The 13223-nt window shown below is 37.8% G+C and overlaps 1 protein-coding gene across 2 annotated transcripts in view; it reads right to left on the reverse strand.

Moving 5' to 3' along the window:
* The window catches only part of ADK (adenosine kinase), a 293088-nt gene that overhangs the window by 9031 nt on the left and 270834 nt on the right, over positions 1-13223 (reverse strand). For both annotated transcript variants that reach the window (XM_067000398.1, XM_048060308.2), the window contains exon 10: positions 10462-10548. In XM_067000398.1, coding sequence (XP_066856499.1) covers positions 10462-10548 — 87 coding nt within the window. The remainder of the gene's footprint in view (positions 1-10461; positions 10549-13223) is intronic.

The following is a 13223-nucleotide window of genomic DNA, read 5'->3' on the forward strand; positions in this document are numbered from 1 at the left end:
TATTCCATTAGGAGTCAATTACTCAAAGCTGAATATTTTTATTGCATTGCTTATATGATTACCACTGTCTGGACCTTTTGGGCCAGCTCATTGCAGCTCGTAGAGTAAGGCGTAATCATACTTCCCAGGGCCTGTATAGATGCTTGGGCCCACTGGAGACTCTCTCTGAGGAAAATTTGTTGTTTCTTTGATGTCTCTGTGCAAGCAAAAATGGTGTCTGTAGCTCTACAGCACTTTGGTCCTGAAGGCTGTGCAATGGATGGAGAAAACTTACGTCCCAATTTGGAGCCCACTGAGACTGATGGGAGTTTTCCTTTTGACTTCAACTTCTCGGCCTATGCCTTCACTGAGTGCTGTCCATTCTTTAAGGAAGAACAGCCCAACACTGGAAGAAAAGTTTAAGTGTTTTATACGGTGACACTTTCCACATTACTCATCCTCTGTGGACTCTACTTATAATCTGTGTTACATAGACGTGAGTCTATTAGAACTCCCCAGTGCATCTCATTGTCCAGGAACAGAATCATGTCAATTTACAATATGCTCCAAGAAAGACATGATGGAAGAAACTGGTATAACAAAATTGTAACTTCTGATGGTCCTAGTCTTCATTTTTAAGTCCACAGGATGAACCTTGGGAAAATTCCTTTTTGGATCAGAATCTAGTGGTGTTCGGCTTGTCTCCAACAGCCAGGACCAGGGGAAAAGATTTGATAAAACAAAAGCAAAATAATATAAAACCCTCCAAGCTTACAAGGAATGATCAAGACACTGTGTATGCCAAATCTTAACACAGGTATTTTCATTGGAAACATCTGTCTCTATCTGGAAACAAAACAAAACAACAAAACCCACCTACTTTCCTGGCTGATATTTCTCTCTCTCTCTCTTTTTTTTTTTCCCCTAGAAACTTCTCCTAGAAAGTTTCATAGAAGTGTTCTTCAAAAATTAAAATTCTCCATAGCCATTTTTGAGACAGCAGAATGAAATAAACTTTTTTGTTCTTGTTTTTTTTGTTAAGTATCTCAGGACAATTTCTGAGCCTCAAAACAGATTCTTAGTATTGACATTAAATGGTGCAGATTCCTACACCTACTGCTTGGGATAGGAGGAAGAGAATTTCACTAATTTCATATAGAGGTAATGAAATCCTAAGCATAACAAAATGGAATAGTATGTAATAACCACTATTCAATTTTTAACGCTGTTTGAGAGCATAATGCTTCTGTCATAAGTACAAAAATGGCTACATGAATGTAACTTCACAGTTGAGATTCACATACACAAAAGCTAGGAAATTTGAAGTTGTGTTTGCAGAGCAACCATACAACAGTAAGGTTTTATTTGCAGGTATACTTCTACACAGTTGAGCCAGCCGTATGCAAAGAGAATCAAAAAGCAACAGCCAATGCAGTAGGAATCACGTGGTAGCTAGACAGCCTATGAATAGCTTGAGTTTTGTGGGCCGAAATAGCCTCGCACAGCATTGTATTCCTACTGCTCCTAGTTTATAGAATATCACTATATAGTATATTATAATTACTAATATAGTATATATTGCCTCTTTAAATATCTGTTATGGTCCTGGATTGATGCTGATCACCAATAACAGTAATGTCACTTAGGTATAGGAGATCAGCGTTAAACCTACAAGCACTGCTACTACTGCTGCTTTCAATTGGGATCATGCTTTTTAATTTTCTTTCCTTTTTATTGCAACCTTGCCATGTTCCCACCTCAAGTATGAGCCCATTTCAGTGCAGGGGAAGTGAAGAAATTATGGGAGAAGTTACTATCTCATTAAATAATAGAGCAACTTGCGAGTGAGTGAGCATACACACTAACCAATACCACATCCTGAGAAGTGCCTTTATGATCAGTGTCAGTCTCTGTGGCACCAAACCAATTCATATTAGACGTGAAATAGATAACATATTTCAGTGTATTTTTGTATTTCATTGTGTGTTGTATTTCCTGTGAATATAGCATCAGCTTAATCTGACACATCATTTCTTAGGGGACTGCATCCTGCCCTGATTCCCAGGGGAATATTCTTGATGATCCAATCTGACTAGTGCCTCTGTCTCTACTCAGAATACATTAAAATAACACAAAAATATTATCAACAGTCTGAGAGCAAGGTAATAATAACTCATTAAAGTCATTTCTAACCTTCCACATGAACATTTGCTTTATCATTACATGATTTTCTAACACATGACACATTAACATAAAATGAAATGTTATGAGGATAGGGGTAGTAGGCATGACAAAATATTTTAAATGGTGATGATTTGCTTTGAGGCGTTAAGTCAATTTGTAATTGTCCCATAGCTATTACAGCAAAAATTGGAACTTTATAATTGGTTTTGAAAATCTATTTTTAACACAGTAGGCTTATTTTTAAAATGTACACAGCCTATTCAATGCTTGTTTCTCACAAAGCCTATCCAGAATGTCTCTGATTTTATGGTGAGGTAAACTAGGCATTTAAGACCCAAAATATTAATCCTCTTGCTGCACACTCTGGCTCCCTTAGCACTGCTGATGTCACTGACAGGCGAAGAGACACGACAGCTAGAAGGATCAGGTCCTGCTTCAGTCTAATTAGAAACTTCTGAGGCTTTTTAATTCCACTCCATGGTCATTTCAAAGGGCTCTCTCCTACATATTATTGAAAAAAAAAAAAAAAAGACAGCAAATATACTAATATTTTGCTTTACAGTAATTCTATGTATTTTTCTGGATTGTCCTTATATTGTATAGGTGAAAATGAGAATTACCATATTTAGGTTACTATGTTTTGATAAAAATAAATATGCAATAAACTTATTAAAATGAACAGTTAGAAACCTACATAATGGTAGCAATTAAAAAAAATGTACATTACACTGGGACAAAATTTGTACAAGTTTTACATGTAATACCAACACAGAAGAGTATATTACTTCCAAAGAAATAATTTTGAATGGGATTGGCAAATAAATTAAGTATGGAATTAAACAGAAAACTGGAATACACTGTTTTTCTGAGTGATACCAGTTTTTATGGTTTTGTTCAAGTAGTTGCAATTCAAACTGTGGTAAACATCTAAATTGTGCCTGTATCAATGTTGAAATGACTAGTGACTGGCTACAATATTGATCAGAATAACAGTGTGCCTCTAGCTGAGACTGAGCAAAGTCAGCCAGGAAAGTATAATCTGGTAATTTTCTAGTTTGTAGAAGATCAGTTACAGAGATAACGTGACCATCTAATAGACTAGCTTTAGATGTGATATTTATCTGAGAGAATTAAGGATTCCACCAGAACACATGGGTGGTAAGTCATGAACATGTTGACAAGTTCTCCTCTAGCAAGCCAAGATTGATGCCCTATCTGCAGCTCAGCTATTATACTCATGTACGCTGTTTATAAAACAGAAGTATTAAAGACGGGCAAAATGGGCTGTCAGTCAAAATGCGGATGACATTAACAAGGTATTTTTATTTCAAAGCTTCATATCTCATCAGCCATGATCTCGGTAATAACAGGATTGCTCAGAAGCAATTAGCCACCCATGTTGTATAAATGAAGACTAAGTGTGCTGATTTTTGTTAAAACGTTTATCTTTACTTCAAAGAAAAGACAAAAAGTAGTATCCCCTCTTCTCTTTGCTCATGAAGATAAATTTTACAGCAGAAATAAGCCATAACAAATAACATATATGTATATATCTAATTGCTATTAAAAAAAAAACAACAACAAAAAAGTACCCCTCACTCCCAACTGGCAAATAAAATTTCCTCTCAGGGTTCTGGAGTTATCAGAAGGCAGTACTTCACAGCAGTGATATTTTATCCACTGTATTTCTCTCTATCAAATGTGATTAAAAATGATGACAACTTCCCAAGGTATCTTAAACAAATACAAAAACCTTATACAAATTAAGGAGGTCACTTGCTCCAGCCTGTGGCCATCTAGATGATTTTTTAATTTAAAGATTCTTGGATTCCTTCCATAAATGATAGATTCTGCAGAGCAACAGCAGAAGAAACACAAGAGCAGATTTAATTTGTTCCATTTTTATCGATGTTATACTTGTTCAAATCCACTGCATTCAGTGAAGGTGTTTCAAAGTTATACTAAAGTTCTTCAAAGTTTACTAAAGTGCCTTGAAAACAGAACCAGACCTCTTTTTTTTTTTTTTTTTAAACAAGGTTTCTTGAATCAAACTTGATAGTAGAGGAATAATGAAGAGCAATTATTCTGTGCACTGTGGATTCTCTGCAAGCCTATCTTCATATTTCTTGTACCGTGTTTTCACAGATGTATGCATGTATTTATATAATATCATTGAAGAATGTTTCACATTAAGGGTAATATTTTAACATTTCAATAATGTAGAAATATACCACGTATTACTTAACTCTGAAATCAAAGCTGGATGTCACTCTATAGAAAATCATCTGCATTTGGCTTACAAAACCAGACTAAAATTTGAACAATGTGATGTCCTTTAGGCAAGCTCTGAGGAGTCCAAGGTCTTTATCTAATTTGTAGAGGCATTTAAATTAAGATAGAAAAAATACTGTTTAGAATTAACCTCTATATTAAAGCTGAGGGAATGACTTAGTTTAGTCAGTTTGGCAATAGAAACATAAACAAAAGGAGGAAAATATCTCCACTAAACCCTCAAATCTCTAAAGAGAAGATGAGGATGCAACGAGGCACACTTGCTCAAAAACACTTATGAAAGGAAACAAGCCCTCTTTTGTTGCTGTCCCTGTCTTCTATCAGAGCAGCTCTCTGATAACTGAGACAGAATTTGGCCACCTCATAAGATTTACGCTAGGTTTCACAAGAGAAAGAGAGAGAACTGCTTCTTCTGTAAGCATGTGCACCAAAAAATTTCTCAGTGTGGCTTTCAAACTACAGATAACAGCCTTATGAAATTCCTCTGTATATGAAAACTGTCAATGGGATTTTTAAATTGACAGGTGGTTTGAGCTGTTGACTCAGCTTTGGTACCAACAGAGGCAAATCGCTATCAGCTTGTCTTTGGCACTGTATAATGCTTAATGAAGAGCTCCTTATATCTAAGGATTTTTTTTTCCTTGAGAATGGTATAATATCTTTATAGCATGGTGATAAGTAATATATGCTTACTGTGATCATTCTGTCACTGTGTCATTACACTACTTGAAAATGATTTGTGGTTACACTCCATACTTCAGTACTTTTCATACAGTATATAACTAAATCATAGTAGATTACAAAGTCAATATATTTCTATTGACAGAACCTGAAAAAAAGCATTGATTTTACACCTTCTGCTATTCATTTATTATGGATTCTTGATCCAATTCCACTTAGAGGCAGAGATTTTGCAGGGCACAACGACAGCTATTATCAGAAAAGATTCTTATTGTTTTCATTGGTTATGGTGGCAATGACAAAGAGGAGTCCAAACAGAAAGCAGACCTTACTATAGTTCAAGAGAGCAGGATAGCATAAGGGAAAATACAGGATGTTAAAATTGTCTGTGTTTCAGTATGTTTACTGCCATTAAATATACTCTGATTAACATTATTGCAGAAGTTCAAAACGGGGCTGACTAGCAATAAATAAATGGTAATTTAATGAGTAACAGAATGTTCCACAAACTCTACAAAATAAGGCTGTAATTCCATTAGAGAACTCTTGTGTCATAAGCCAGGTCAGCGAAGCTCAAGTGATTTGTCAATGTCCTCAGAACCCGGAGATGGACTTGCAACTTTAATTTATGAGTATCTCAGGGATTTATAACAGAAAAATCTGTGGCACCCCTGAAATCCATAGGAGGTGCTGAGATGCTACGAAGTAATTATTGTTTAAGCTTCGAGAAGGTAGTAGTGTTGTTGAAAAGCAATAAAGGCAGAACTCCATTAGTGTTGTTTAGAGAAGTATTTTTAGCATAAAGCTACCTGCAGCCATTTTAAAACCTGATATCTCATTCATGCACTGCACCAGCATGAATGGCAGGTGACTTGATGCCTGTGGTAAGAGGTAAGAAATTCGGAGATATTCCTGGTGCCAACTTAATAAAATCACATTTCAACTGAAGAATGAAGTTTATTTTTTGTTGCTTGCTGTTGGAGTAAGCTAGTTCTCCTTGGAGGCCAGAAGTTTGAAGTATGGAACTGCTCAGCTCATGAATCAACTCACAGAGTTAAAAGCGCCCAGAAACTTTGTATCTTTAAACTTTTTCATGACTTTTAAGTTTAATGGCTGTCAGTAGTTAGATAGGTTCTAGAAAAAATAAAACAGAACAAACCACCAGATTTCTTATTTTCCACTTTCACATGGAGAAATACATAAGGAGTGACCTGCCAAGTTGGCATAATTGTTGAGATGGAATTTCCTTACAAACTGTGAGTTAAACTTCTGGAAGAGTGCCTCAGTGAAAGACCTCTCAAAATACGATAAAGCCTAACAAACCTGACCTCCTCATGTAAAATAAAACCTGCTTGATGGGGTTAGTTCTCATTATATCCCACATTTTCCTCTCAGCCAAGACACCGTGTGCCAACAAAACCACTGCTCAGTCATGTTAATATACCGATCTCAAAAGCTTCCCGGTATGGGAAAGCTTTGCCAGGGCACTCTTGTTCTCTACTGTTTGAATGAAGGACTATGTTTCTAGGAGAGTATAGTATAACAATGAGTGCATTTTTAAGTTACGGGATGAACTTCAAAACACTTTATTGCAAGGATACTAAAATCAAAATATTATATCTAGAATCAAAGAATAGCCTGAGTTGGAAGGGACCCACAAGGATCATTGAGTCCTACCCCTGGCTCCACACAGGAGTACCTAAAAATTAAGCCATGTTTCTGAGAGCAATGTCCAAACGCTCCTTGAACTCTGGCAGGCTCAGTGCTATGACCACTGCCCTGGGAAGCCTGTCCCAGTGCCCGACCACCCTCTGGGTGAAGAACCTTTCCCTAACACCCAGCCTGACCCTCCCCTGTCCCAGCTCCATGCCGTTCCCTCGGGTCCTGTCGCTGTCCCCAGAGACTCAGTGCCTTCTCCTCCGCTCCCCTCGTGAGGGAGCTGCAGGCCGCCATGAGGCCTCCCCTCAGCCTGCTCTGCTCGGGGCTGAACAAACCAAGGGACCAAAGCTGCTCCTCATACGTCTTGCCCTCTGGACCCTTCACCATATTCGTAGCCCTCCTTTGGACACTCTCTAATAGTTTTATGTCCTTTTTATAATGTAGTGCCCAAAACTGCACACAGTGCTTGAGGTGAGGCTGCACTAGTGCAGAGCAGAGCAGGACAATCCCTTCTCTCAGCTGGCTAGCCATGCTGTGCCTGATTCACCCAGGACACATCTGGCCCTTCTGGCTGCCAGGGCACGCTGGTGACTCATGTTCAACTTGCTGTTGACCAGAAGCCCCAGATCCCTTTCTGTGGGACTGCTCTCCGGCCTCTCATCCCCCGGTCTGTAGCTATAGCCAGGGTTGCCCCATCGCAGGTGCAGAATTCAGCACTTGCTCTTGTTGAGCTTCATATGGTTGGCGATTGCCCAGCTCTCTAATTTGTCAAGATCTCTCTGCAAGGTCTCTCCAACCTCAAATGAGTCAACAGCTCTGGTACTCAAGTACTGTTGCCTGGGTAGTAATAGCTTGATAAAAACCTCAATCAAAGAAAGAAACTAGGAAAACACTGAAAAGAATATATAACCTTCCATTATAAAAATTCTGTCAGGACTAAAACACGACATCTGGCACAATGCTAGCATCAACAGAAGATACATATGTTAACTACTACTACCCACATTACTGTGTAGGGTTTTCTGGTAAGGAGACAATAAAGAACTTTTCCTGTTGCAAATACATACTTTGAAAACACATGAAAAGTGTGATATAGATAAAATACAGACATTCCCCCCAAATGAAACACAGACCAAATCAAAGCCTATCCAGTTCAGTATCCCATTTCCTACATATGGGAAAGAAAATTAAATGACTCCATGAAGAAGGAGACCACAGTATGTAAGACTAGAATCAGCTGTGTACCTAGACTGTTATGACTCCCAAATCTCCCATCTGGACTAAGCTCGGGAAAATCTGTTCTCTGAGGAGAATAAGTGACCAATTTATTTTTTATGGGGTGACAGAGGAGAACTAAGATAGCTCAGAAGCTAATGGAAGAAGTGTGAGTATTCAAAAGCTCATGTTGGTTTCTGAGTCATAGAGTGAAATACGGTGCAAGAAGAACCTAAGCTCACATACCAATATTCAGGTAAGGATCTAACTGCAATGAGAATTCAGAGACTTGCAACTGCTGAGCCAAATTCCTTTACAGAGGAAAAAACAGCTGTGCTCCTTTCCTTACCTGTTATGGTAAGAGGGAGAACTGTACAGTGCCATGCTACATTACACTGCATTGCACTTGAATGCTATACAAAAAGCATCCGATGATGCCTAAGTGTTATTTGTAGGGCAAGTGAGGAAAATAATTCATGTCCATAAATAGTAATACAGGATCTTTGTTCTAATTCCCCTCAAATACACTGAAGCTTGCTGTCTCCACGCAGGTTATCTGAACAGGCTTAGGAAGACAAAGGGGAGTTGATCTTTCAGAAGAGCCATTCTCTTTCCTTTCTTCCCAAATTTAGCATTTTTCACATTGTTTTCCCCCAAAATTCTGAAATCCACTGTTAGACACTTGGAGAAAGCCATCTCACAACTGATCCAAGACCAGCCTGGCCAGGTATGCCTGAACTCCTTGGAAGGGAGCAGTTTGGAATGGGGTCTGATTTGGCTTCTATCAGCCAGTCCATCCAGTATGTTCTGAAAAATTACTGAAGTTAACGTCTTATCTTTCTACAGAAAAACAGCAGCTAAGGCAGGGACCCACTAGGGTCCCACTAGGGAACTTTTCCCACTAGGGAAAAGGAAAGGTTATGAGAGACCAGGCAGTTCTTAAAGCCTGATCAGTCATAACAGTCTTCCTGCAGCAAAGCCAGGAAAGAAGCAGGACTATTAAAAAACCATAAAAGTCCCGATTTCCATATAATGCCTAAAATCTGAAGAAATGAGAATAAATACAATCTGAGATAAATGTGGCAGTCATGAAAATCTGCTTCCTGCTGAGGCAAAGCTTGGTTGGTGTCTACCATATTGACCACCTGAGTACTACCCAGTATTATTTTATTTTTAGGATCTGAAAACAAAACAGGCAAGATCTTTTCCGTTTTCATGACAAGAACAGCAGCTTGCTGGCACAGCTGATACACAGAGCACATGTATATGAGGATAAGCACTTGAAGATCTAATTTATGTTGATAGTCACTGTTACTTACTGGTTCAAATTTAGTCTTTATTTGTCAATCTCAATTGTTCCTAAATCACAAGTATACATTAAAAGGTGTATGAATAACATGACCTAACATGTTTTCCTCTTTTCCTGCCCTTCTTGATTCATGAAAACACCAAGGCAAAAGAGTAATAACATTCCTATTTTCAGCCAGATTTAAGTGTATACTGAAAATTTATCATAGGTTGAAGTGATGTATTGAGTAGGGATGGAACTATTCACATGCTTAAGATAAAGCTTATTTTGAATACTTTCTTGAAGTGGGACTCAATTCTGAAGCTTTAATTTGGGTTAACACGCTGCTTGTTATCCCCTTCATGGCTACAAGACTGAGCGCTGCATTTCTGTTTATAAAGTCTCTTTGGTAATGTTTCCAGTAAATTAGTGACTAATGGAGCTCCTTAAAGCTGCTGTGTCCTGGATATCAGAGCCTTCAGGATGCAATAGGGCATCACAGAACTACATGTATGAAGGTTACAATGAATGACAGAACTTTTGGATTAGATTGTTTTTTGGCTTATATTGAATCGTTTTTAAAAACAGGCATAGACATAACATCCTATTTTTTTTTTCCTTAGAGCTTATGCCAAAAAAAATAGTAAGTTTGCAAATGGATATTAAGCAATGCCAGATATTTTCTGGGTTTGTTTTAACAAATTAACCCTTTGTGTTCTTTTCTGATGTCCAAATAATTGTATTGGAAGCAGATGTTCTACCAAAACCGACATGATCAGAAGACATTATGCTCACTTATTAACATACTGTTTAATATTCACTACAACCTGTTTTAAAGAACAACAATGTGTTAACATTTAAGCCAGGAGGGATTTCTGTACACTATATAGTACTTGATGCAGCTTGTTTATGCAACAGTCTGACAGACACAATTAATCTCATGAAAACGACCAGAGTATAGCATAATTGCATATCATCTTTAAAGTAATAGAACGCACTTTCCATTTGAAAATCAGAACTTAATTGAATCCCATAAGTTCAGAATGCAGAGAAAAGCTCTAAAAGAATGAAGTTAATTCTATGGGATAGTTGAATGAAAAAATGGTAGATTTTATACAGAGAATAATAGGACAATCTCCAAATAAGAGTGAAGAAAGAAATACCTCCAACAAATGCATCTCCAGCTCCATTGGTATCCACGATTTCACTCTGATCACTCACCAACACAGGGAAAGTAGCTACTTCATTTTCTATAACGGAAAGAGAGAATAAAACATCAGCAGCTTACAAATATGACGTAGAAAAGCACACCAAACAGTGACAAAAAAATCAAAACTGAAGCTCTGACTCTATAACACAACATAGTAATTTGGACAAAAACAGATTTGGTTTATAATAATAATAATCTGCAATGCAGTATTTTTGCAGAGGGATATGGGAATACATTTGATCAAGCTATTTGTTGTGGACGTTTTCATTCATTAATTTCGGTCTCATTCCTTTTCTTTATCTCCTAATATTAAGGGCAAGAGAAAAGAACTAAACTGGGAGGAACAACATAAAACACATGGACATATGGACAAGACTAAGAAAAGCTCATCCTGCCAAAAACAGTGCTTCTTATTAGTTGCAGAGAGGTGATGTAGTCTCCAGAATAGCCAGTCTGAGCCTCCAAAAGTTCCAAAGAAATTGCTACATTGCAAAAAACAAAACACACGTGAGCTAGCTAAAGTGAAACGAAGAGCAGGAACTACTGTATATCAGACTGCTCTCAAATTACATCTTTTTAAAAAACACATATATGTAAGGAGGCTTGCAACTCTCCAGCTGACTAGATTTGGCTTCAAGATTTCAACGACTTCATTCTCTTCCTTATTTCTTTTTAAAAAAGTATGTCCTTCTCTGCAGCTCCCTGCCCTCTACTGGCACTTGTTAAACCTATTGCAATAGGTGGATACTCAGCATCTTCACCTCAATTCACTGCCACACCACAGTTCAACATAATTACACCACTTAGGTATGATAAATTTAGAGTTCGAGGGTTATAAATTTAATATATACCACTAATTAATCAGCTATGGCTTTCCAGGTGGTAATGTCATAATGACGTGATAAAAATATAATTACCACCTTGTCACAATACCTTGTTAAAGTGTAAATTACCCCTGTAACAGAGCCAATGGAAGTTCTGCCTCTGGTAGTCAGTATGCATTAAACTGTCTCAGAGCAAACAGATTGTCCTTTGGCAGACAGCAGGAATTAAAAAAAGGGGAGGGGGAAGAAAAGCCTGTCAACCAGTGAAAATGAAAACCATCAGAGCTGTCATCCTTTAATTTTGGGAAAAAAAAATAAAATGGGAAGTAGATCCTCCAGCAGCTAAAAGCTGGAGACAAGTAGCTTCTTCACTGTCCAGCAACAGAACAGATCATAAAAATCGCTCTCACATTGACATACACAGTAGCAAACAAGGAAACCTAGTTTGGGAAGCATATGAAGAATTCACAGTCTCAAATCAGGCAAGTCTGCGTATGCTGCAGAGGTACCAGAAGGATCCTGGTTTCTGTGAAATGCAGTGTATCAGCTCTACTGCTCTTCACCATCTGCCACTAAGTGAACCAGGCAGATATAATGATGCTGCCTCCAGAGGGAACTGTTGGCTGGCCCACCAGGAGGGGAGGGGAGGGGAGCATTAGCAACAACCATCCATGAGAGGCAAAGGAAAAAGGGTAATGAAAACCATAAGATGAATATTCCAATTAAAGAACAGGTTTCAGTCAGTTCTCAGTGCATCCTGCTCTCTATACTGTTAAGAAAGCTACTTAGAAATCTACTTTGATGCTGTATTGTACTCTTAAGATAGTCTTCAAAAGTAACATTTTTCAGTAATTTTAACAGGATTCATTTGAATTGGAAATCAAGAAAGAGAGGTCTTATATTAAACTTTGCCAGGAGAGCAGAGTGTATTCATCCATTTCATGAGAAGATATATAAGATTGCCTCTAGATAATGCTAGAACAATGAACAAAGTGATAAATCTGTTGAAGACACATTGTAATAAACTTATCTGCTTGGGCACACACAGATGTTCTACGTTAAGTACACAGCAGACACTTGCATATGCATACAAATGCATGTGTTTGGGCACAGAGAATGAACAATGCACGGGCATTATATTTAGACTGCTGTAAATGGGTCTCAGCATCAAATAAGACTCTCCGTTCAAGAAAAGTTCCACAGACGAAAGTTCACACTATCATCTTTCTCCTTTATTTTCCTCCTCTGTCTTGACTCCTTCACTCAGCTCCCTCTAGTACATTCAGGTGAGTATTGCACTGTGAGCTCTTATTTTACTCTTCCTGCAGTGGATGTAATTGTAAGTAACTGAATTGGTCTAAAAACCGAAACACGTCAATGACTTCTGTTGATATGAAAGTAATCTTTTTTTCTGCCCTGTCTGCCATCTCTACCTGGACCACACATTCCATCCCCCTTTTTCTATAACATTACCTATTTCAAGAGAGGTAATAATCTTATATTTTGAAATACTGAAGTTTCAGAAGCAGCTGACACGGCTTTGGAGCACGTAGTATATGATAAAGGTATTACCACCTGCACATATTGCACACGTCCAAGAGAGTAAATTATCTTTCTTTAACCTTATGAGAACTTCTACTAGCATAGTAGAGTCTACTATAAGCTAACAATAGTTAACATATGGAAGGATAGAACAAAATACTGAGGTTTTTTCTTTCCTTCACAATAAATGAAGTCACTTAGAATTAAGGCTGCCATTAATTTACCTTGCAATGTCTGCGTAATAGGATAAAAATAGCTAACATCTTTCATTGATCTGTGTCTTGTAACAACTAGGCACAACAGGGTGAATTAAGATGAAGCACAAGTCTCCATTCTGAATATCCTTGCT

Source organism: Anser cygnoides, chromosome 7, assembly GCF_040182565.1.
Source record: "Anser cygnoides isolate HZ-2024a breed goose chromosome 7, Taihu_goose_T2T_genome, whole genome shotgun sequence".
In the NCBI taxonomy this organism is placed as follows: domain Eukaryota; kingdom Metazoa; phylum Chordata; class Aves; order Anseriformes; family Anatidae; genus Anser; species Anser cygnoides.